General features: G+C 41.4%; 1 protein-coding gene across 1 annotated transcript in view; it reads right to left on the bottom strand.

The window, feature by feature from the left end:
• The window catches only part of LOC136631929 (IgGFc-binding protein-like), a 72062-nt gene that overhangs the window by 27372 nt on the left and 22100 nt on the right, over window positions 1-22590 (bottom strand). Inside the window, exons 2-7 of the mRNA XM_066606422.1 lie at window positions 17065-17118; window positions 3916-5145; window positions 3487-3827; window positions 2812-3385; window positions 786-1384; window positions 111-678 (exon numbers count right to left, since the gene is read on the bottom strand). Of these exons, the coding sequence (XP_066462519.1) occupies window positions 111-678; window positions 786-1384; window positions 2812-3385; window positions 3487-3827; window positions 3916-5145; window positions 17065-17116 (3364 nt within the window). The 5' untranslated portion in view covers window positions 17117-17118. The remainder of the gene's footprint in view (window positions 1-110; window positions 679-785; window positions 1385-2811; window positions 3386-3486; window positions 3828-3915; window positions 5146-17064; window positions 17119-22590) is intronic.

Below are 22590 nucleotides of genomic sequence, written 5' to 3'. Positions count from 1 at the left end.
TAGTTGAAGATATCAGGAAGGTTATATTTCTATTGGAAATATACAACCATATGATAAACAGACTGTATCAAGTTAGTGCAGTATATGTGAATAGTCTCAAGCAAACTTACTGCAGAATGTTTTGGTTCTCCATGGATATATGGTAACTCCAGCCTCTTGACATAAGGCGACATAGCCAGCTATTAGCTCACAAATTACAACTTGTCTACCTTCATAAAAGCAAGCATCATATACACAGTTCTGAAATTGCCCCTCTGGGTTGATCTTGGCAAAGCACTCACGGAACGGTCCATTGTTATCTCTAAGGATTCCACAACCATCTTTGGTCTTGCTGTAAAGCTGCTGCATCTGTGCTAATTTTGGACAACTTGGTGTGTCTTTTTCATGACAACCAGGAACATTTCGTACCCTCCAGCTCTTTCCAAAAATGGTTGCTTGCGTGGTCAACTGGTTGTTGCTCATGAGGAAATCATTAATCTTGTCATTATCAAAATTACCACAAAGACCACAGACAGCTCCAGCATAGCTGCTTGGAAGGCTGACGGCTACCCGACTTTCCCAGTCATAAGTGACAGTTAGTCCAAAGCTTGTATGGACAACGGCAAAGTTGCCTTGTTTGTAGATCGAGAGTTTGCCATTGTCAAAAACAAAAGGGAGGTTGGTTAGGAGTCCATTAAGCTAGAAAAGAGGACCATTAATTACTATTTGAAAAGACTCCTCAATAAACATACACGAAATAGACGGTAGAGTGTCTATTATAGAAATCTATGATAATGCAAACTTACCAAAATTCTGTTCCTGTACTTCCTGTCGATGACAATATCAAAGTCACTGACCTTGACTTGGACTGCTGAGACATATGCCACAACTTTGCTGCCTCTATTTTCGTTTTGTACATTGACCTGGAAGTCCACTAAGTTATCTGACTTCTTGCAAAGTCCTACAAATTGGTAGATGCATGTACCCTGGAAATCGTAGCTGACGCCATCAAAGGTGATGAAATGGGGATCTCCTGATGCTGAGCAATTGCCATAAGATATGGGGTAACAATTCTGGATTCCATTTACAATGGAGCATTGCTCTGAGGACTTACAATTGGTGGCTTTGCATTCAACTTGCCTGGTGGAAGGGTTGCAAATGCACTGTGTCTGACACTTGTTATCACCCCAGAACTTTTCATTGGGAGCAAATAATTGGCCTTTGTAGACACATCCACAACCGGACTTGGGTATGCAATTTCCTCCATCAAGGACATAGCCAGCCTTACATTGACATGACTCCACGCATGATTCAGAGCATATGGAAGGAATGGCGTTATCATTGCAGGTGGCTGGGCATGCTTTAGCACATAGTATGTACTCGCTGTTGTCAGGACACTGCATTGCTGAGGAGACATAGCGAATAAAATGTGTAAAATATACATGATAGCAACATAAGACTTGAAAAAAGTCCTGTATTGTTTTTCTAGATATTACCAGGCACATACAACAGATAAGAGTGGTGCTAAGATTAACCCCTTCCCGCAACAGGATGTAGTTACATCCTGAGAATAGCGCAAGATCAGAAGAGATCCCATGCTATCTGGCAGCGGGAGATGGCTATCACTGATAGTTCGTGTTCCACTGCAGCAGCAGAGGCACACCGGGGTAGCGACTCCCGCTGTTAACTTCTTACACGCTTCAATCTATGTAGATCGCAGCATGTAAAGGGTTCACAGTGGGAGCGCGCTCCCTCTGTGATGTCATCGGACGTTAGCGACGAGTTGCCATGGCAACAGGACACCAGATACCGGCATCCTGGTTTACCATTGCCTATAATCGCTAATACAAGCTATACAGTATTGCAGGATAGAAGTCTTGCAATGCTTTATTATAGCGATCATAGGTGCCATTGTGCAAGTTCACCAAAGGGACACAAATAGTATAAAAATAGTGTAAAAAAAATCAAAACCATGTCAAAATTAAAAAATGTGCTTTTTCCCCTATTAGTATAAAAAATGAAAAATTTAAATCCCACATATTTGGTATCATTATATCCGTAATGACCTGCACGACAAATTGAACACACTTTTTAATGTTCATGGCAAAAAGCATAAAACAAAACCCATAAGCGCTGCGGAATATGATGGCGCTATACAAATAAAGTTTATTATTATTATTATTATTATTATTAAAAACGGAGGCAAAATGCTTATTTTTTTCATTTTGCCTTAAAAAAAAAAGCAATAAAAGCTATCAAAAAAGTCATATGTATTCCAAAAAGGTACCCATAAAAACTACATCTGGTTACGCAAAAAACAAGCCCTCATAGAGTTCCAGCTATGGTAAAAAGATATAGGACTTTGAATGCAGCGATTTAGAAAAAAAAAATATTTTCAAAAAAAGGGTTTTTATTATGGAAAAGTGGAAAAACCTAAAAAAAAAATAAAAAAATAAGATGCTTGATATCACTGTAAAAATAACCCACAAAAAGCAATGTCAGAATTAATGTGTTTTCTCTGTGTAACCATAAAAAAAATAGTAGTTTTACAATACAGTCTATGAACCCAAAAATGGTACCAATAAAAACTACAGTCGCCATGCAAAACAAGCCCTCATATAGCCATGTTGACCTCAAAAAATTAAAAAAAAGTTATGGCTTTTGAAATGTGGAGATGAAAATCCCCCAAAAATCGTTTGGTCCTCAATGGCAAAATAGGCCGTGTCCTTAAGGGGTTAATGAGCAGACCTATTTTTCAAGTCTCATGCTACCTCTTTAGTTTCACTTAATCATATACATTAAAGACAAAGAAACACTGAGTTATCAACTTACGACATCCAGAAAGTTGCCTCCAGTCTCCAATCGCGATGTTGTTTCTTTGACAAACATCAACATAGGTTTTTATGCTCTGGCACAGGATCTGCTTGAAGCCTCCATACATGCACAGATCATATACACAGTCATCTAGGTACGGTTTGGGATTTATCACAGAGTTACAACGACTGAATGGTCCATTAAGAGCCTTAGAGATCAAGCCACAACTTTGTTCACTTGAGTAGATTTGTTGAGTTGCAAGAGGACACGTCGGGCATACTCCATTACAGTCATTCCAGCAGAATCTATCTCCATCATCAACCTTCCAACTCTCACCAAAATCTAATACATTAGATGCTTGGGTACCAGCTGGTGTCATCAGATCATCCGAAGGGTTTCCATTATAGTTGCCACACAATCCACAAACACTTCCATAGAAGCTACTGGAGATGTATATTTTTAGGAATGAGATCCAGTCGTAGTATACCTTTAAGGAAAATTCAGTTTCAATGACGACAGAGCCACCGGATTGATACAAGCGGACCTGACCACCGTTCAGACTAATAGGAAGACGTTGGCGTTGGTTGTTTACCTGAAGAAAATGAAGGTAAGTTATTGCATATCACATCTTTTCATTCTAAGAGGCAATTTTAAAGGAAACAGCATTCATAATAACACTCAAAAGAGTCTTACCCTCACAAATCCATACTCAAATCTCATTAAGGAGATAGACTGATCATACACTTGGATGGTCACATAGCTGACATAGGCCACATGAGTATTTCCCCTGTTTTCATTCTTTGCTTGGATGTTAAAAACTGGGAGGCTGCTATCACTACCACAAGTTTTGGCGATGGTGTATGTGCAGGTTCCTTGGAAGTCATACAAGCGACCATCAAAGGTGCAGAAGTGGGGGTCACCAGATGCATAGCAGTAGACTGCAGAGTTTGGCACACATTTTGGGCTCCCATTGATCATCTGGCATGTCTCTTTAGCTCTGCATTTTACTGTGGCACAAGATGGACCTGTATTGACTGAAGAGCAAAACATATTAATTAATTTTGAAAAAATGATAAAGCAAATAGCTACCCCCTTCCCCATCCAAACAACTGAGAAACTCACCAGTGATGCATGTGGCTGGGGATCCGTAATTGTCCAGTTTTGCAAGTCCATAGGACAACAACATGAAGGGTGAATATGAGTTCTCCAGGGATTGCATATTAAATCCTTTCTCAAGTGTCTGAGTTGCCCAGGAATACTCTGTGCTTGGAATCTGACTCCAAGTCAGGGCTGTATCTGGACTTTTATTGAAGGTGACTTTTGAGATATCTGTGGTTCTGGCTACTATGGTGCCATAGTTGTCAAAATTTGCTTGGCTGTAGATGTAGTAAGAGGAACAGTAGCTGCTGATTGGAGGAATTGTGATGAGAGTAGTGTCATATTGTATAGAAGAGTCTTGCCAACCAGTACAAAAGTATATAACTTGGATACTAGCACTGGCGGTGAGAAAAATGGGAGTTTTCACAGGAATCACTAATTGAGTTACTTGACCAGACTTTAATGTCTGACTTGACTTCTGAGCTCCAAATTGATAATCAATTTTCGTATTTTCAGTAGCAGCTATCACAAACGCAGTATCAGGTTTAAGTTGGAAGTATATTGGAGGTATGATAAAACTGGTGCCCCAGCTGGGGACAGGCAGGAGCTGCTCATAGACATGGTTGCACTTGGTATTCTTCCATGCACATGTGTGACCACTGAACACTGCCACAGGAGTCCGAGATAATATATGAGTTCCAGACAAGTCATCTTTACTGAGGAGCTGAAGAGCACTGTACGGTTGTAGGAGGACAGAGAGCTTACTACCAGCTGCATAGGTTTTTTCTTGGTAGGAAACTGCTCCCGTCAAATAGACATCAACATTAACATTAATGTCATTACTGACCACAGCAAACTCTTTATATGCATCGGTAGGACCACCTAAAGGTGTCACCACATAGTAGTCCGTACCAAGGTCTTTAACGGGATACACAATGCTGGTATCACTACTTTGCAACTTGGAATTTAGAGCTAGGACTGAGACAGGCTTATCGGCTTTGATGACAATCACATTGGACGACATGGCAGTACCAGGTAACTCTGCAGATGCAGGAACCTGGACAGTGATGGTTGACCGATCATCTACTGTCAAGACTAGTTTAAAGTTGGACTTGTTCATCCATACTGTTACAGTAGTAGAAGGACTGTACCCAGTGATGAAGAGCTTGAAGTCTGCTTTGCTGAAAGTTAATAGATAGTTCTGCATAAAGACAGTCATTAATTCTGTGCCTTGTGTATCAGCTAGAGAGGTTCCTATAAAGAGAGCACAAAACATGGCGGAATATTATAAGCTGATGTAACACCTTACAACATTTATTGAACAAAGGATCTGAGAAGACCCATTGCTCTAGACAAGCTTCTCATAGAAATTTCAGAGGTCCATAATCTTTTGTAGTTTGCGGGCTCTATGCAAATACAATGGAAAAGCCTACCACAATTATGCCCACCATGAGGCTCCAACTCTGGTTTTTATTGTCGGTGATTTGGCTTTATACCTGGTATCAAGTTCTCATAATGCTAAAATCTCCCTGGTGCTAGCACAGCACAAGAATTTCAGGGGCTTCCAACAGCAGCCCCATTGTACATACTCTGATTGGGTCACTGTTGCTACTTGTGTACCATGGGTCAGGATTGGAGGGATCATCTTTACTAGTGGTGCACGACAAAGTGAGTATTTAAAGTATCACAGCTAGTAGTGGGGTCCCACAGAGGGCCATATTGGAGAGAATCAGCATTATTAATGTTGCCTAGCATTCTGGGTCACGTTCGTGTCGGCCCCGTTCTCATTTGCCCATACGAAGGTAACATTAGCATTACTAATGCGGTGCTACAAGAGTCAGTATTGGAGGAGCCACACAGTTACTAGTGGGGTAAGGTCAGGGTAGTACTTCAAGAGTCATCACTGCTAGTGAGCTACTACAGGGGGGAGTACCAGGCCCTATTACTTTTAATATATTTAATAATGAGCTCAAAGAAAGATTGTACAGCAAAATCAATTCTTGCAGAAGATCAACAGTAAAGTGATGATACGAAAGAGGATAGTACACTGTTATATATGGATCTGTACACTTATACACGCATTTGGATAATTTGGACGCTTGGGAAGAAAAGTGGTAGATGAGATTCAACACTGATAAATATGCATATAGGCAGGGAAAATACATGCCAAGGTTAAATTCTATATGGGAGACTGCTAGGGAAAAAAAAAAAGAACATGGAAAATTGTTTGTGCATTTTAGCTGATAATAAACTTAACTGGATCAACCAGTGTCAGGCAGCTGCTGCCAAGGTGAATAGGATCATGGGGGGCATCAAAAGAGGTCTTTGTGCACATGATAAGATTGTTCTTCTATTTTAAAAAGTGGATACACTGAGTGCCGTCAAAGTTCCAATGTTAAAGTATAGCAGCGCTTCACGATTCAAGCGTTGCCAAGCAACCTTCATAGTCTTGCGATGTACAGTGGCAGTTCAGGCAAATTACACTCACCGGAGGAAGATTAAGGTGATGCCCAAAAGGAGGGAGATTCAGGCAACATCCACAGGAAGGAGACTCAAGCGATGCACACAAAAGGGAGGTTCAGGCAACGCTCTCATACACAGATACCTACATATACACACACACATATAATCACACACATACACATATGCATGCATGTACATACACACACATGCATACATACCCACATATACATACCCACAAACATACACACACATACTTGCATATACTCACACACAGACACATGCACAAACATACACATGTTTGAAGGCTGAGAGGAAACTTAATAGCTGTCTACAAATATCTGAAGGGCTGTCACAGTGCAGAGGGATCATCCCTATTCTCATCTGCACAAGGAAAGACTAGAAGTAATGGGATGAAACTGAAAGGGAGGAGACACCTTAGATATTAGAAAAAACTTTCTGACAGTGAGGGTGATTAATGAGAGAGGACAGGTTACCACGGGAGGTGGTGAATTCTACTTCAATGGAAGTGTTCAAACAAAGGCTGGACAGACATCTATCTGGGATGATTTAGTGAATCCTGCACTGAACAGGGGGTCGGACCCGATGACCCCGGAGGTCCCTTCCAACTCTACCATTCTATGATTCTATATACAAACAAAAACATACACCCATAAACGCACACATAAACATACACACTCACACACATATGCACACATACATACACACATACTCACACATATGCACACACATACATATACATATATAGACATTCACACACATATATAAAACATACACACATATACAAAAATACATTCACACAAACAAACACACACATATGCAAATGCACACACATAAACATACTCATACACATACTTGACAAAGATCACTGTGTTGATCGAAACGTCGTATGTGTATGGAGTAATAAAGGAAGAAGTTTTTACTGCATCGCTGCTTGCTGCCACAAATTCTTCTCTTCTGCATACACATACGTATTCATACGCACACATACACAAACATACACACAAATACACTCACACACAAATAACATATACACACATACATACATACACATACACACACATAAACGTACACACATACACACATTCACACACATACACTTTAAGGCGTATGCTCAGATGGAAACGAGTACGCTAAAGTGTAGTTTATCCTGAAGTCTTGGCCAATTAAAATAATCAGTTCTTAAAACATTTACAACCATTTTTCCAAACATTTTTTGTTCGCGTAGTGAACATTGGGTCAATATTGTTAATTTAAAGAGTTACCTAACTTTAATTCGTTTTCAATAAATATTTATATAAATAAATCACTAACATATAAAGCATGTCCAGGGATACAGACTTACCTCTATTTATAAAATGTGTGGGAAAGCGCCAGATGGATCTTCACAAACAGATATGTCAATAAGACAAGTATGTTGACCCACCTGGCACCGAGCGGGCGCTGCTATGACAAGAGTTTAACCCGCTCAGCACCTGTGATCCAGGTGCACTTATAATGTAACTGAAGTCACTCCCGGTCCCCTGATGGTCCAATGGCTCAAGTGGAAGCAGAAGGTAACCCCAATACAGATGAGTGGATGGGTATTAATTAGAGATGAGCGAACGTACTCGGTAAGGCCGATTTTGCAATTGAGCACCGCGATTCTCGAGTACTTCACTACTCGGGTGAAAAGATTCGGGGGGCGCCAGGGGGCGGGGCGTGGCGTTGTGGAGCGGGGGGTAGCAGCGCGGAAAAGGTGGGAGCTCTCTCTCTCTCTCCCTCTCCCCCCCACTCTCCTCTGCAACCCCCCGCTCACCCACGGCGCCCCCCGAATCTTTTCACCAGAGTAGTGAAGTACTCGAAAATCGCGGTGCTCGATTGCGAAATCAGCCTTACCGAGTACGTTCGCTCATCTCTAGTATTAATTCAACAGGCAAAAAGAAATCCAAACTGCTTTTGCAGTAAAAAAAAACATCAGCGCTCTCGACTTCTTGTTACTTTTACTACTTTTAATATCCCATCAGGGAAAACAATGAACAAACAAAAAAGAAATAACAGAATGTGGACAGAAAAATTGTCACCCACTAACCGTCGGGAGCAGGGGCAACGCGTTTCTGTGCTCTAATGGCGCCTTTCTCAAGCAAGACATAATTTCCAACACATAGATGTATTTTTAAAAAAGCAAATTGAAATTCCCTGGAAAACTTTTTTTCCATTTGGAAGAAGCTGTATGGCCACCGTCAGGACGCCAAGAGTGGGATGATGACATCACAAGCTGGTTACCACGCTGACGGCTGTCACAGGGATCAGGTGGAACGCAACGTGCACTCCACAGTGCGCATTTTGCATCTCACAGACGTACCCTTGTATCTGATGGAACACATATTGTGCTCCAAAGCCTTCCATACATATATACTTTGTGCATGCACAAGGCTTTGGCGCGCAATATGCGTTCCATTAGATACAAGGAGCCAAATTTTGGAAATCTGACATGTGTCACTTAACATAGCATAACTCTGTAAAGGTTTTGCATATCCAAGTGATTCTGACCATGTTTTTTCATCACATGTTGTACTTCATTTCGGTGGTAAAAATAGACCGATTTAACTTGTGTATATTTATCAAAAGTGCCAATATTGCGAACATTTTGAAAAAATTATCTTTTTACATTTTCAACTGTAATATCTCAAATACATGCAAACATACCGTACAAATCTTTGCTAAGATATATATGTCCATCTGTTTACTTTATTCTGAATGCACATTTGAAAAACTTTTAGGTTTTTTTAACCATTTAGGAGATGTACAAATTTAACATTACTTTTCAGCATTCTGTGCATGCGCATGATGTAATATGTCTGGTGTGCATGCGCAGAAGAACGGTGATAGGTCCCGGAGGACCAGTTCACCGCAGGACACCACGGACAAGGGGGGTGAGTATACTCAGCAGCCCTGATTTTTATGCATTTTATTGCAATTGGCGCTAGCCATTGGCTAATTAACACGCTTAATAAATTCAATGACTTTGCCGAAGGCCTAATAGTAATTGGTGGAGATTTCAACACAATTCTTGACCCACTTCTTGACACTACTTTAAAAGCTCCCTCGACTTCATTAAAGTGCCTAACAAAGCTCAGGAACATAATTTCGGACCTAAACCATAGAGACTTATGGAGGACCCTCCATCCCAACACAAAAGATTTTACTTTCCACTCCCAAGTCCACACCACGCTACACTGAATTGACTATTTCCTGGTCTTGGAAAAATACATTCAGGCCCTTGTAGATGCAAAGATAGGCGCAATTACAGTGTCAGATCATGCACCAATTACCCTGACAATATCTATTTCTAGCCTGCCGGTCAGAGAGTGGACATTGCGCTTGAGCAATAGACTTCTAGAAGACAACAGACATACTCCCCTTCTGTCTTACCAATTGAAATAATTTAATGAACTTAATGAATCTCCAGATTCCCCTTCCACACTCTGCGAAACCCATAAGGCATTTATAAGAGGAGAATTAATTGCACTTGGGCGACGATTAATAAATTGAGAGAGAAGGAACCAGACTCGCTACCAGCCCAAATATCCAGCCTTGAAAAACTGTATAAATTATCGATGCAAGAGGAAACGCTAGCAGACTTAAAAACCTCAGAAATAAATTAAAAGACTTACTAAACACAAAATCAGCAAAAACGCTCTTTTCTTCTAAGTTTAAAATTAATGCACATGGCACAAATGGACCAAAGCAATGTCTAGACTAATTAAAAAACAAAGAGAAAATGCATTTATCCTTAAAATCAAAACAGCAATGGGACATACACTGACTTCAATATCTGATATTGCCACTGAATTTAAAGACTATTATGAAAACCTATATAACTTAGGCAAAGCAGACAAAACCAATCTTACCACATCAGACTCCTCCCCCACCACCTAATTTCTTAATGCCCTACACCTCCCCACACTCTGACCAGAGGAAAGCACAAGCACAGCTATTAAAATCACAATTCAGGAAGTGACTCAAATACTCACATCTATACCTAATGGCAAGAGCCCGGGGCCAGATGGATTCCCTGTGAATTACTACAAAAAGTTCCCAGAAATCCTACTTCCACACTTTGTTAATCTCTGCAATTTACTAATGGAAGGAGGCCAATTGCCCAAGCAAGCTCTAGAAGCATATATAACGCTGATACCGAAAGAAGGGAAGAATCACGGCCAGTACCACCCCATATCCTTACTAAATACAGATCTCAAGTTTTGGGCAAAACTCATTTCTCACCATATCCCCCCCCCCCCCCCCCCCTCCTGCTCAAACTGATACACTCTGACCAAGTTGGATTTGTCCCTGGCAACTCCTCCCGCTTGATCCATGCAACTCACTACGCAAAGACTAAAAAAAACTACCACTCATTCGGGGCACTAATGCCGAAAAGGCTTTTGATAGGGTCAACTGGGATTTTATGGTAGCGGTACTATGCAAATTTGACTTCCCACCACAGATCATAGTAGCCATCCTCACGCTTTACTCCACTCCCACAGCACTCCCTCCATCTATCTATCTATCTATCTATCTATCTATCTATCTATCTATCTATCTATCTATCTATCTATCTATCAATCTATCTATCCATTTATCCATCTATCTCATATCTATCTACCTCCTATCTATCTATCTATCTATCTATCTATCTATCTATCTATCTATCTATCTATCTATCTAATATCTAAGATGGATGAACACAGAACCTGCACACATGTTAAAAACAAAACAAAATATGTTTATCAAATGGAAAGAGGGGGGGGGGCATCTAAAGAAGAATATAATGTGGTCTGTAGAAACTGTATGGCAAGTGTCAGAAAACCTAAAGCTAATAATGAATTGAGGCTTGCAACAGAGGTTAAAAGCAATAAAAAAGGATTTGAGGGGTATGTCAATAGCAAAAGAAAAGTCAAAGATGCTGGTGGATGCTTACAAGATGAAAGTGGTGAATTGGTTAAGAATGATATTGAGAAGGCCGAACTTTTAAATTCCTATTTTGCATCTGTTTTCTCTCAGAAAGTAGATGGAGCATCATCTGATCTTCCCTGTGCTATTGGGGGAATAAAAGAATGCAGGCTATCTAGAGCAGAGAAATGGTAAGGGAACACTTAGCTAACTTAAATGAATTCAAGTCTCAAGGTCCAGATGAATTACATCTTAGGATACTAAAGGAAGCAGTAGAGGTAACTGCTGAACCACTTGCCATAATCTTTGAAAATTCCTGGAGAACAGGAGAAGTCCCAGAAGACTGAAAAATGGCAAATGTTGTCCCTATCTTCAAAAAAGGGAAGAAGTTGAATCCAGGAAATTACAGGCCTGTGAGCCTAACTTCTATACCTGGAAAGATCTTTGAACAAATTATTAAACAGCATGTATGCAGGTACTTGGATGAGAATTGAGTAATTTACCAGAGCCAGCATGGGTAGGTAGCAACCTAGTCATGCCAGACAAATCTAATTTCCTTCTACGACAGTATCACCGACTAGGCTGATCAGGAAAATGTGGTGGATATAGTTTATTTTTACCTTAATAAAGCATTTGACAAAGTTCTGAGTGATTGTACTCAAAGAGTGGTCATAAATGGCTGCACATCCAAGTGGAAGAATGTATCAAGTGAGGTACCACAAGGCTCTGTCCTAGGCCCAGTGTTGTTCAACATTTTTATTAATGATCTGGAGGAGGGAATTGATGGGAAACTGAAGAAATTTGCCGATGACACAAAGCTATCACATAGCTAACACTACAGAAGAGAGCGAGAGTATTCAAAAAGATCTAGAAAAGCTTGTACAGTGGGCAGGGACTAACAGAATGGTATTTTCACAAGGAGAAATGCAAAGTCCTACATCTGGGCAAGAAAAATTAAGAAAGCACATACAGGATGGGAGGAATTGGGCTCAGCAGCAGCACATGTGAAAAAGATTTGGGTTTAGTAATAGATCATAGACTGAACATGAGTCAACAATGTGATGTAACAGCACACAATTCTGGGATGTATTAAGAGAGGCATAGAGTCTAGATCACATGAGGTAATTATTCCCCTCTACTCTTCCTTAGTCAGACCTCATCTGGAATACTGTGTTTAAAAAAGGCAAAGACAAACTGGAGCAAGTTCAGAGAAGAGTTACCAAGATGGTGAGCAGTCTGCAAATCATGTCCTATGAGGAACGGTTAAAGGATCTGGGAATGTTTAGCTTGCAGAAGAGAAGGCTGAGAGGAGACTTAATAGTGGTCTACAAATATCTGAAGGGCTGTCACACTGCAGAGGGAGCAAACCTATTCTCATCTGCACAAGGAAAGACTAGAAGCAATGGGATAAAACTGAAAGGGAGGAGACACAAATTAGATATTAGAAAAAACTTTCTGATAGTGAGAGTGATCAAAGAGTGGAACGGGTTACCACGGGAGGTGGTGAGTTCTACTTCAATGGAAGTGTTCAAACAAAGCTATGACAAATACCTGTCTGGGATGATTTAGTAAATCCTGCCCTGAGCAGGGGGTTGGACCCGATGACCCTGGAGGTTCCTTTCAACTTTACCATTCTATGATATGTCATCTATCTCATAGCTATATATCTTCTATCTATCTATCTATCTATCTATCTATCTATCTATCTATCTATCTATCTATCTATCTATCTATCTATCTCATATATATCTATCTCATATCTATCTATCTCATATATATCTATCTCATATCCATCTATCTCATATCCATCTCATATCTATCAAATATCTATCTATTTCATATCTATTATCTAATATTAATCTATATCTATCTATCTATCTATCTATCTCTCTCTCTCTCTAACTATCTTTCTTTCTCATATCACATTTGTGTTTAGTGACTTCTTTTCAAAAGGGAGATCATTTAAAAGGGCTATTAAGACCCTTCACATTTAGTGAGGAAAATTTTTGATCACCATAATCTACAACAAAGTATTTTTTTTATGCTGAAAGTCTTTTGAACACCCACAAAATCTTACCATCCAAACTTGAATCCCCAGTATATAATATGATTCTGAAGGGGAAAACAACCCCTACAAACATCTATTAGTACCAATTTATGAGAAATGTAGCAAGACCCTAATAGAAAGCCATATACCATGAAAAAGCAACCATAAAGTACATAACAAGAAAAAAAAGTTCAACATTAGTCCAGACTGATCGCCAAAGAGAGCAAAAATATATAAAATATGATATATAAAATGAGGCAGCTCTGACTGGGCGAAAACGTGTGTATCTGGGTAAAGAAATGGCTCAGAGATAGAAAGCAGAGGGTGGTAACAAATGGTTCATACTCTGATTGGGCCACTTTTGCTAGTGGGGTGCCACAGGGTTCAGTATTAGGCCCCATTCTGTTTAATATATTTATCAGTGACCTGATAGAGGGGCTGCACAGTAAAATATCAATATTTGCAGATTGTATTAATTATCTTGCATAATTTTGTATAACAGAGTACAATGTACGACTACAAAAGGACCTAGAAAAGATGGGCGCTTGGGTAGAAAAATGGCAAATGAAGTTCAATATTGATATATGTAAGGTTATGTACGAGTAAGGATGTCACCAATATACACTAAATGGTGTACTGCTAGGAAAAGTGATATGGAAAAAAAAGACCTGGGGGTACTAGTGGATTGTAGATTTAACTGGAGCACTCAATACCAGTCAGCTGCTGCAAAAGCAAATAAAATCTTGGCGTGCATTAAAAAAGGTATAGGGACGAGGGACAAGAATATCATTCTGCCACTATATAAGGCCCCACATGGAACACTATGTACAATTCCGGACACCGGTGGTCAGGAGAGATGTTGCAGTGCTTGAGGGGGTTCAAAGAAGGGCAACTAAATTAATAAACGGAATGAGAGGACTAGAATACCCAGAGGCTAACAAAATTAGGATTATTTACCCTGGAAAAAATGTATAAATACATTAAGGGACAATACAAGGATCTCTCCCATGATCTGTTTATACCCAGGACTGCGACAGTAACAAGAGGGCATCCTCTACATCTGAAAGACAGCAGTTTTTAGCACCAACATAGGAGGGTGTTGTTCACCGTAAGAGCAATGAGACTGAGGAACTCTCTGCCTGAGGACATGGTGATGGCAAAATCCACAGAGGGGTTTAAAAGGGGACTAGATGTCTTTCTAGAGTTCTATGATATTACAGTATATCGACATTAGGTGACCAGCGGGTTGTTGATCTGGGTCTTACAGTCAGGTAGGAACTATCAAAAGGTTGATCCAGGGATTATTCTGACTGCCATTATGGAGTCGGGAAGGGATGTTTTCCCTGAATGGGCTAATTGGCTTCTGCCTTATTGGGGTTTTTTGCCTTCCTCTGGATCAACAAGGAGAGGGGAGGGTTGAAACAGACTGAACTAGATGGACATTGTCTTCAATCAGCCTAACATACTATGCTATTATGTTCTTGTAAGAGAAGATTTAGATAACATATCTGCCGCTTCTTTGGGAGAGGAGAAGATGTGATGTTGTTTTTGAAAACCATGAGTTTCACTGGGAAGACCCATTTATAGGGAATTTTTAGATCCCTTAAGATCTTTGTATATTTTGCAGTTTCTCTTCTCCTAGCTAGGGTTGTGTGTGAAAGATCTGTAAAAGGAGAAATATGTTGGAAACGGTCTGGGAGATCTTTAATTTTTGAGGAAGCTTTGAGGAGAGCATCTTTAAAGTGGAAGAACTGTAATCTTGTTAGCATGTCTCTAGGCACTCCAGGTGGTAGATTTTTGGGTTTAGGAACCCTGTGTGCTCTGCCAATCAATAGGTCAGGTTGTCGTGCATTAGGGATGAGAGCGACAAAAAGGTCAGTGAGGAATTCTACAAGTTGTGAGTCACTGATGTTTTCTGCTATATTTCTTAATCTTATATTATTCCTCCTTGATCCTCCAGATCTGCCAGCTTTAGTTTTGTTGCCAGGATATTGTTCTCTGCCTCATTCTGAGCATCCACTAATATGTTGTATTACGAAGTCCTCCATTTTTTCCTCAAGGTGCGAGGTACATTCCCCTATAGCTTTGATGTCATTGTGAGTAGATGAGACAGCGTCTTTAATGTCCTTCTGGATTGTTTCTTTAAGGTCCTGAAACATAGCTTTTAGCGCTACAGGTGAAATATGTTCTGGACCTATATTGGAAGTTAGAGGCGGTTTAGCCTCATAAGAACCTTGCGGGTCTTCGTTACGAGAGGGTGGAGGCTGGGTCACTTGGATTGTGGATAATGGTGCAGGGGAAGTGGCATTTCTTGTTTTTTAGTGCCCTTCTTCTTGGCTTTTGTTGTTATCACAATTTCTGTGATTAATGCTACAGTGCCGATATTAGCAGAAGATTAGGTTGGCAGACTCAGAGGAAAGCGTAACTCTGCTTGAGATGATTAAATCATGATTTCTAATTCACGTGCTTTAGGCCATTGAACGTTTATCTTCAATTATGCATTACCTCATGAGTTGGTGGGGATTTAAACCCCAAACTAGTAGATTTTTATATGCACCACTAGGCAGCGATGTCCAACCATTGGAACAGAAGTAAGAGAAGAATACTGGTTATACGGAAGAGTTTCAGATTTTGCAATGGGGCCCAAAAGCTTTAAGCTGCACCTCTGCTAGACCATAAGAAGTAATTCTGTAATGCATTGCGAGTGCTGGACTATTCAATCCTATTTTTGCTGTAGGGTTTGGGTCTAGACCAGAGGGAAACAATTGACAGCAGGACAGAATGCACATCATTAGTGATAAGTGACGTGTCTCGTAAACATCCTTGGATATAGATTACAAGACTCCATAATTGACAACCTCATACATAAACCTCATTAACCCAACAGAATTGGCCTTTCTTACTTGTGTGTTTAGTGGAGATTCTCTCAACACGTAACTCTTCTACTCTACCAGGGAAGCTCTGCAGTGCCAGAAAAGTAAAAAATGGTCGAAATAGGGGCTTAGGCAAGAAATTTGAACTTATTGTTTTGGAAGGCATGGTTCAAGATAAGGGTAAATCTGCTAGGCAGTAGAACAATATAGTGGCCTATTCTTTTTTACTATATGGAGCGTCCAAGGAGCGGGCCCACAGCTGAAGAGATAGCGGGGTAGCTAAAGGCCTTTTCATGGGGCTCCACCATTTCCTCCTCTGGGGATAGCTCTGGACCCATCCCAGTTACTGCTGGGGGAGATCACAGGGAAAGGCAACTGAAAATTACCTTGAGTCTCTTTTGTCACTAGTGATGCTTGCCCTGTGTGCTAAGGCAGGGACAGACCAATTCCATAGGAGTAAAGGCAGGCTGAACTGAGCATGTACTAAATAACTACTGGAGGACGTGTCCAGGAGCAACCAAAAGTAAACAGAGTCAGGATGGAATGTATAAGGCAGGTGAGAAGAAAGAACTGGTACATTAAAAAAAAAGGTGTATTTGCAGAGCCGCTGAGCAACCAATGTGATCTTGTGAATACCCCTTTAATGGTTTATTGATCACCTAGGATCAGCTTTCATCTGTAAATACAGTTATACAACAGGTATTTTTTCTTTAATGTGGGTTGGGGGGGTGGGGTGGACAGAAAGAGGTCTATGGCACAGACTAATATCTAAAACGGAGAGGTGAGACTGATTTTTTTTATCTGCGGACGGAAATCATATAATCAGTGGTCTGTACTCACCACATAGGAAAGCCAGGAGAGTCCAAAACTGCAGGATGGTCACCCTACCCATAGCTGTAGAGAGGAAGACAAGGTGCTTGTTAATACCTCTGCTGTCAGAGAAACATGGCAGCACATTGCTGAGGAGAAAGTAAGGTAAAACCCATTTACATGGGACAATAATTACCAAAAAGGTCATTTGTTCAAACATTTACTCCTGATTATTTCCCGGTGTACAACAGCCCAGCGATCGAACAACTGATGCAAAGATACTTGCATTTGTTGTTGATTGCATTTTTTATGTGCTCTATGCTCTCTGCTCTATGTGGTGGACATTTGCGCACCAAAGAGGTCTGTGGGAGCTACGCAAATGCGCTCATATGTACGTGCAGGTATATGAAAAATGCCAACCGGCACCTTGTTTGACTTTATAGCCATTTAAATTAGGGTGGGGTGGTTCATGCTAGCAACGTACACTTATTCTCTGCACAAAAAAGTTTGTGCTGGAGCGATTGTATTACGAAAGGCCGGTTTGAGCCGAGCATATTCGCAAATACTTTCGCCGCAACGGATTTGCACATGAATGAGGTTGAGAAATGGCAAGAAACAGGCTTAGACAAAGGTGCCAGCATCTAGTACTGTTATTTCTGCGCTTGGAATGCCACTTCACACGCTTGCGTGTTACACCCTTCTTGTGGAATAAAATGGAAAATTAAGCTGTCTTATTTTCCTTGCGTTGTACACAAGGTAATTCCCTGCCCCGCCTTTTTTTAACTGCCTCAGACGTCTATGGCAACTTTTCTCCGTAGTATGGACAAAGAAAGACAAGTCCAATCGTTGCCCGTATGTAGGATCTATATGCCAATTATTCGTTTGTGTAAATGAAACCATTGAAATCAATGTTTCTCTTCATCGCGTTAGATGAACACGTATGGAAATGCCTCTGCAAAATTGTTCATCTGTTTAAGCCGAAAGGCTAACTTCACAAGGGCGAGTGTGATATCGGGCCATGAAACACAGCCCAATATCGCATTTGGCAAGATGCGATTACCTCGCGGATGCGAGGTGTTTTTATATCATAATCGCCTCACATTACACCAGGGAAATAACGATCTTCTGCCACGGCTGTGTCGTGTATTGCAGCTCAGTTGCACTTACCACAGTAGAGCAGATCATCCCATTTGTCCCATATTTAATGCCCTCCCAGAAATTCATAAAGAGTATTTTCCTCCCAAATTCAGACCTATTAGTGCCAGGAGGGGGTCCCTCTTTGAAAAATTATCTCAGTGCTTAGATGCCCTGCTTCAGCCATTGGTTACTCGGGTCCCGGGTTTCCTCAAGGATACCAAATTTGTTCTGCAGGTTTTGGATAAATTACAATGGAAATAACATTACAGGTCAATCTCTTGTGACGTTCAGTCTCTATATTCTTCCATGCCACACAATAAGGCCCTTCTTGTAATCAAGTGTCACTTGGACACTTTCAGTAATTATTCTTGGGATCTGAAGGAACATTATTTCGATGACTTCTTTTTTGCTAACACACAATTTATTTTGGTTTGACAATAGATTTTATTCACAAGTATGCGGATGCCCCATGGGCTCGGCTTTTTCCCCTTCTTTGGCGAATTTATACATGACACGTGTGAAGGATCATTTTTGTACAATTCTCGTAATACTTTTTTGGACAACGTTGTGTGGTATGGAAGATATGTAGATGATATTATCATAATTTGGGATTCTCTGTAATCCTCTCCACAGAATTTCTTCCATTATTTGAATCAGTGTTTCCCAACTCTAGCAAGGGAGAGCCGTGATTCCAGCACTGGAGTCACCCCTGGGCGAGAAGGAGTAGAAGGAGGGGCTGCAGAGCCAGATCAGCCGCCATTGAAATTTGAGGCCTAGTCTGCCTGGTAAAGCCACAGGCTAAAGTAGCGGGTGACCCACAAGACTGACTCCCGACCTCACAGCAGGACTCTAAAGCCCCATGACCACCAGAAGAGGTGAGCAGCACCAGCAGAAATAAAAGCCCCAAAGGGCAGTGAGACCCAGACAACAGCCCCCAGTGCAGGGGAGCCCCCTGTTGGACACTCTGAGCCCCCATAGCACCAGGGGACAACCATTAGGAAAACCCCATAAGCCCTGCAGACTGACGTACAGCCACAGAAAAAGAAAAAGCCCATAGGACTAAACTTACAGCAGTGTCCGGCAGGGCTGTAGACGCAGAGCACTGGAGGCCATCACTCCACATATTGTCAGATCCCTGCATTAGGCTCTAGAAGTCTGCACCTGCCTAAAAACAAAGCTTTTTCTTGCATAGTGGTGAAAAATGGAATTACATACAAATACAAAGCAAAGCTAAAAAAAAGGGAGCCTTTTGAAAGAATTGCTCCCAGACCACCAATTTCTTGAATTAGAGAGCTACATTTATAGGAGGCACAGCAGTCTCAACACTCCTTAAATAGCAACTTCAGCTGACGCAAAAAAGGTCCCTGAAACAGACTGGCTGCTGACCCCCACAGGGGTGCACTTACATAGCTCAGTTACATGGAAATGTAGTCACCGAGCTGCATAACTCCTCATCACCCCACACAGTAAGCGGATATTTTCCTCCTTTTCTTTTGCAACACCGACCATCTTTAAGCAACCTCTGAAGATCCTGTTGTAGCGCTAACAGATAGAGCTAAATGACCAAGGTAGGTCGCAACAAATCTAAAGTGCCCCTGGGTGGGAAGGGATCATTCCCTTAAGGACTTGTTTGACATGCCACTCACTCGCTCAGAGACAGCTGACCAACAGCTTACAGCGACGGATACAGCAAATGCATCTCCGCAAAACCGTACACCTCCCTTGAAAAAATTGTCCCTGGACATGTCTCCTATACCTTTGGACTGCCCGGGTGCTGAATCTCCCTTTCAAAGCTCACGATCCCCAGGGAGCTCACAAACCCTAACAGAGGGATAGCCTAGTCAAGATCTTTTTCTGTTCACTCCGGCACCAGTGGGATCGAACCGAACCGGTTATTCACCGGATGCTGTACTTCTCGATAGATTCAAATAATTGCTTGCAAGTGAACTTTCTAAAACAACCAGTACTATAACCAGGACCATTCAGAAACATCTCTTGGACATAGGCAGATGCCTGGACTCCCTTGAGTCAAAGGTGGACAATGCTGCATCCAGAGTTAATCAAAACACTAAGATGATATCGGATCTACAAGAGAGACTCGAGCTAACATGAAGATTTGAAAACAGGGCCAGGAGAGAGAACTTCAGAATCCAGGAATTACCCGAAAACATTCTATAATAGTATTAGAGCTCCTGCGGACATTTATCCCAGATATTGACCCCGTTCACATGGAGATCGGCAGAGCACATAGAGCCTTAACAGCACCCCGCAGGGATGGCAACCCCCGCAACATAGTGGTGAAACTTCACTATTATTGTATCAAAGAAGGTGATGAATGCATCCAGAGCTCTCCAATCAATTTCCCTCGCAGGGCATGAGATCCAGATATTTTCATATATATCACCAGGAAAGATACAGAGACGCGGATCTCTGAAACCCTTATTGCAGTGTTTATCCTCCAGGGACATTCGTTACTGTTGGGCTTTCCCATTTAGGCCGTACTTCAAGTATAATAACAAGGTACAGAATTTTAGTACCTTTACAGAGGGGGTGAAGCCCTATTGAAACAATTAAGCCTCCCATCTAGAGATCCTCCCTCTGCATCATCATCAAGATGAGATCCTGCGCTGCTGTCCCCGCTGTGGAAAACTGTATCTAAGAGTAAAGCTGTCCCAACCACCTGATAGACACCTCGTTCCTATCGCCACTCGTCAAGGGAAAAGTCTCTCTGTGGCATTTTACTAATGGGTCGGTACTAGAGATGAGCGAGCACCCAAATGCTCGGGTCCACGTTATTCGAGTCGAGCTTTTTGTAAAATTCGAGAGCTTTACTCAAGTAACGAACCTCATTGAGTACAATGGGAGACTCAAGCATTTTTGTATGTGGGACGCTGGGTTCCGAGCTTTTTTTTTTATCTTGGTCTCTCTCCCCCTCTCCCCTCTCCACCCCCCCTCTCCCCCTCACCCTTTCTCCCTCTCTCCCTCTCTCTCTCCCCCTTCCTTCCAGACAAAAAAATTTCCAATGACGCGCGCTGCATCGCGGCAGGGAGGGGCCAAAACAGGCACGTCACAGCGGGGAGGAGACAAAAGCTGGGGCGGGGTCGAACACGATTCGATGCTAGTTCGAGTAACGAGCACCATCGAGTATGCTAATACTCGAACGAGCATCAAGCTCGACAGAGTACGTTCGCTCAACTTTAGTCGATACCCAGTGGACCACCTACTGTGTGGAGGTCATGGTCCTGTTTCATTAGTTTGCCATACTCACCTATTTCTTTTTTTTTTTTTGAAACATTAGTTTTTTATTGTATTTTTATCAGACTTAATGACAATGACAATAGAAAAAAAAATACTCACCTTTTTTTAACGGAGCTCTAAATGAGTATCAATCTATGTTATAGGGTTTAGTTAATTCACCGTTTTTTTTTTTACAAATAAGTATGGTTAGTGTTTAAGATTCTGTGTGGGGTGGATAATTGAGGAGCTACTGCTCCCCACCCCAATGGATTGGCAGTTGGGCAATTTCTCTTCCGTTACTCTATCATTGGTCACTTTTGTGACATATTTGGAACATAGGGTCCCAGTCTTACTAGTTTATTAGTTATTTATGTTTCCCTATGTTTGTGGTCCTGCCTCTGCCCTCATATTTCTCCCTTTCCCCCTTCTGGGTTTGGACTTCCAGATATCCTTCCTCATGGAAAGAACACAAGAGTAACCCCTGTCGGGATTAGGTCAAGATAGTACATTACCTCGATCCCGAGACACGCAAATATGCTTGTTCATGTATGATGGATTTTAAACCAAACTCTCTTATCTCACATAATGCACAGGGTCTTAACTCACCTGTTAAAAGATGGAAATCATTTGTTTATTATCATAAATTACTTGCCGATGTGGTTTTCCTCCAGGAGACGCACTTCTCAGTTACTTCTGTACCGGCCTTCTTCCATCGCAGTTACCCAAAATATTTTTTGGCTTCAGCACTTTAGAGGAAAAGGCGCGTTGGCATATGAATTTCTAGGTGAGTATCCTTCTCCATGCAGGAGATCAACCGGGACCCTGAGGGGAGGTTTATAGTTGTTTCGAGCATACTTAATGGGTCTCCAATTACATTTGTTAATTTTTACGCCCCCGACGCCAGACAAATTCCCTTTTTGAAAAATCTATTATCTACCTGGCTCTCGCGATTTAGGGGTGTGGTAATTATGGGAGGAGATTCCAACTTGACACGTGATACTTCAATTGATAATTCAGACCAGGGTAAAGCAAGACTTATTCCCCCATCAGAGACGGGACTCAGATTCGCAAAATTGATACACTTATTTGACCTAGTAGATATATAGCAAAATTGTTACCCTACGGTGAGAGATTACACATATTATTCTGCTGCACATAACACTTACACTAGGATAGATCACG

This window comes from Eleutherodactylus coqui, chromosome 6, assembly GCF_035609145.1.
Source record: "Eleutherodactylus coqui strain aEleCoq1 chromosome 6, aEleCoq1.hap1, whole genome shotgun sequence".
NCBI lineage: Eukaryota > Metazoa > Chordata > Amphibia > Anura > Eleutherodactylidae > Eleutherodactylus > Eleutherodactylus coqui.
Note: the sequence above shows the minus strand (reverse complement) of the source record. Positions and strands in the feature narration are given on the sequence as shown.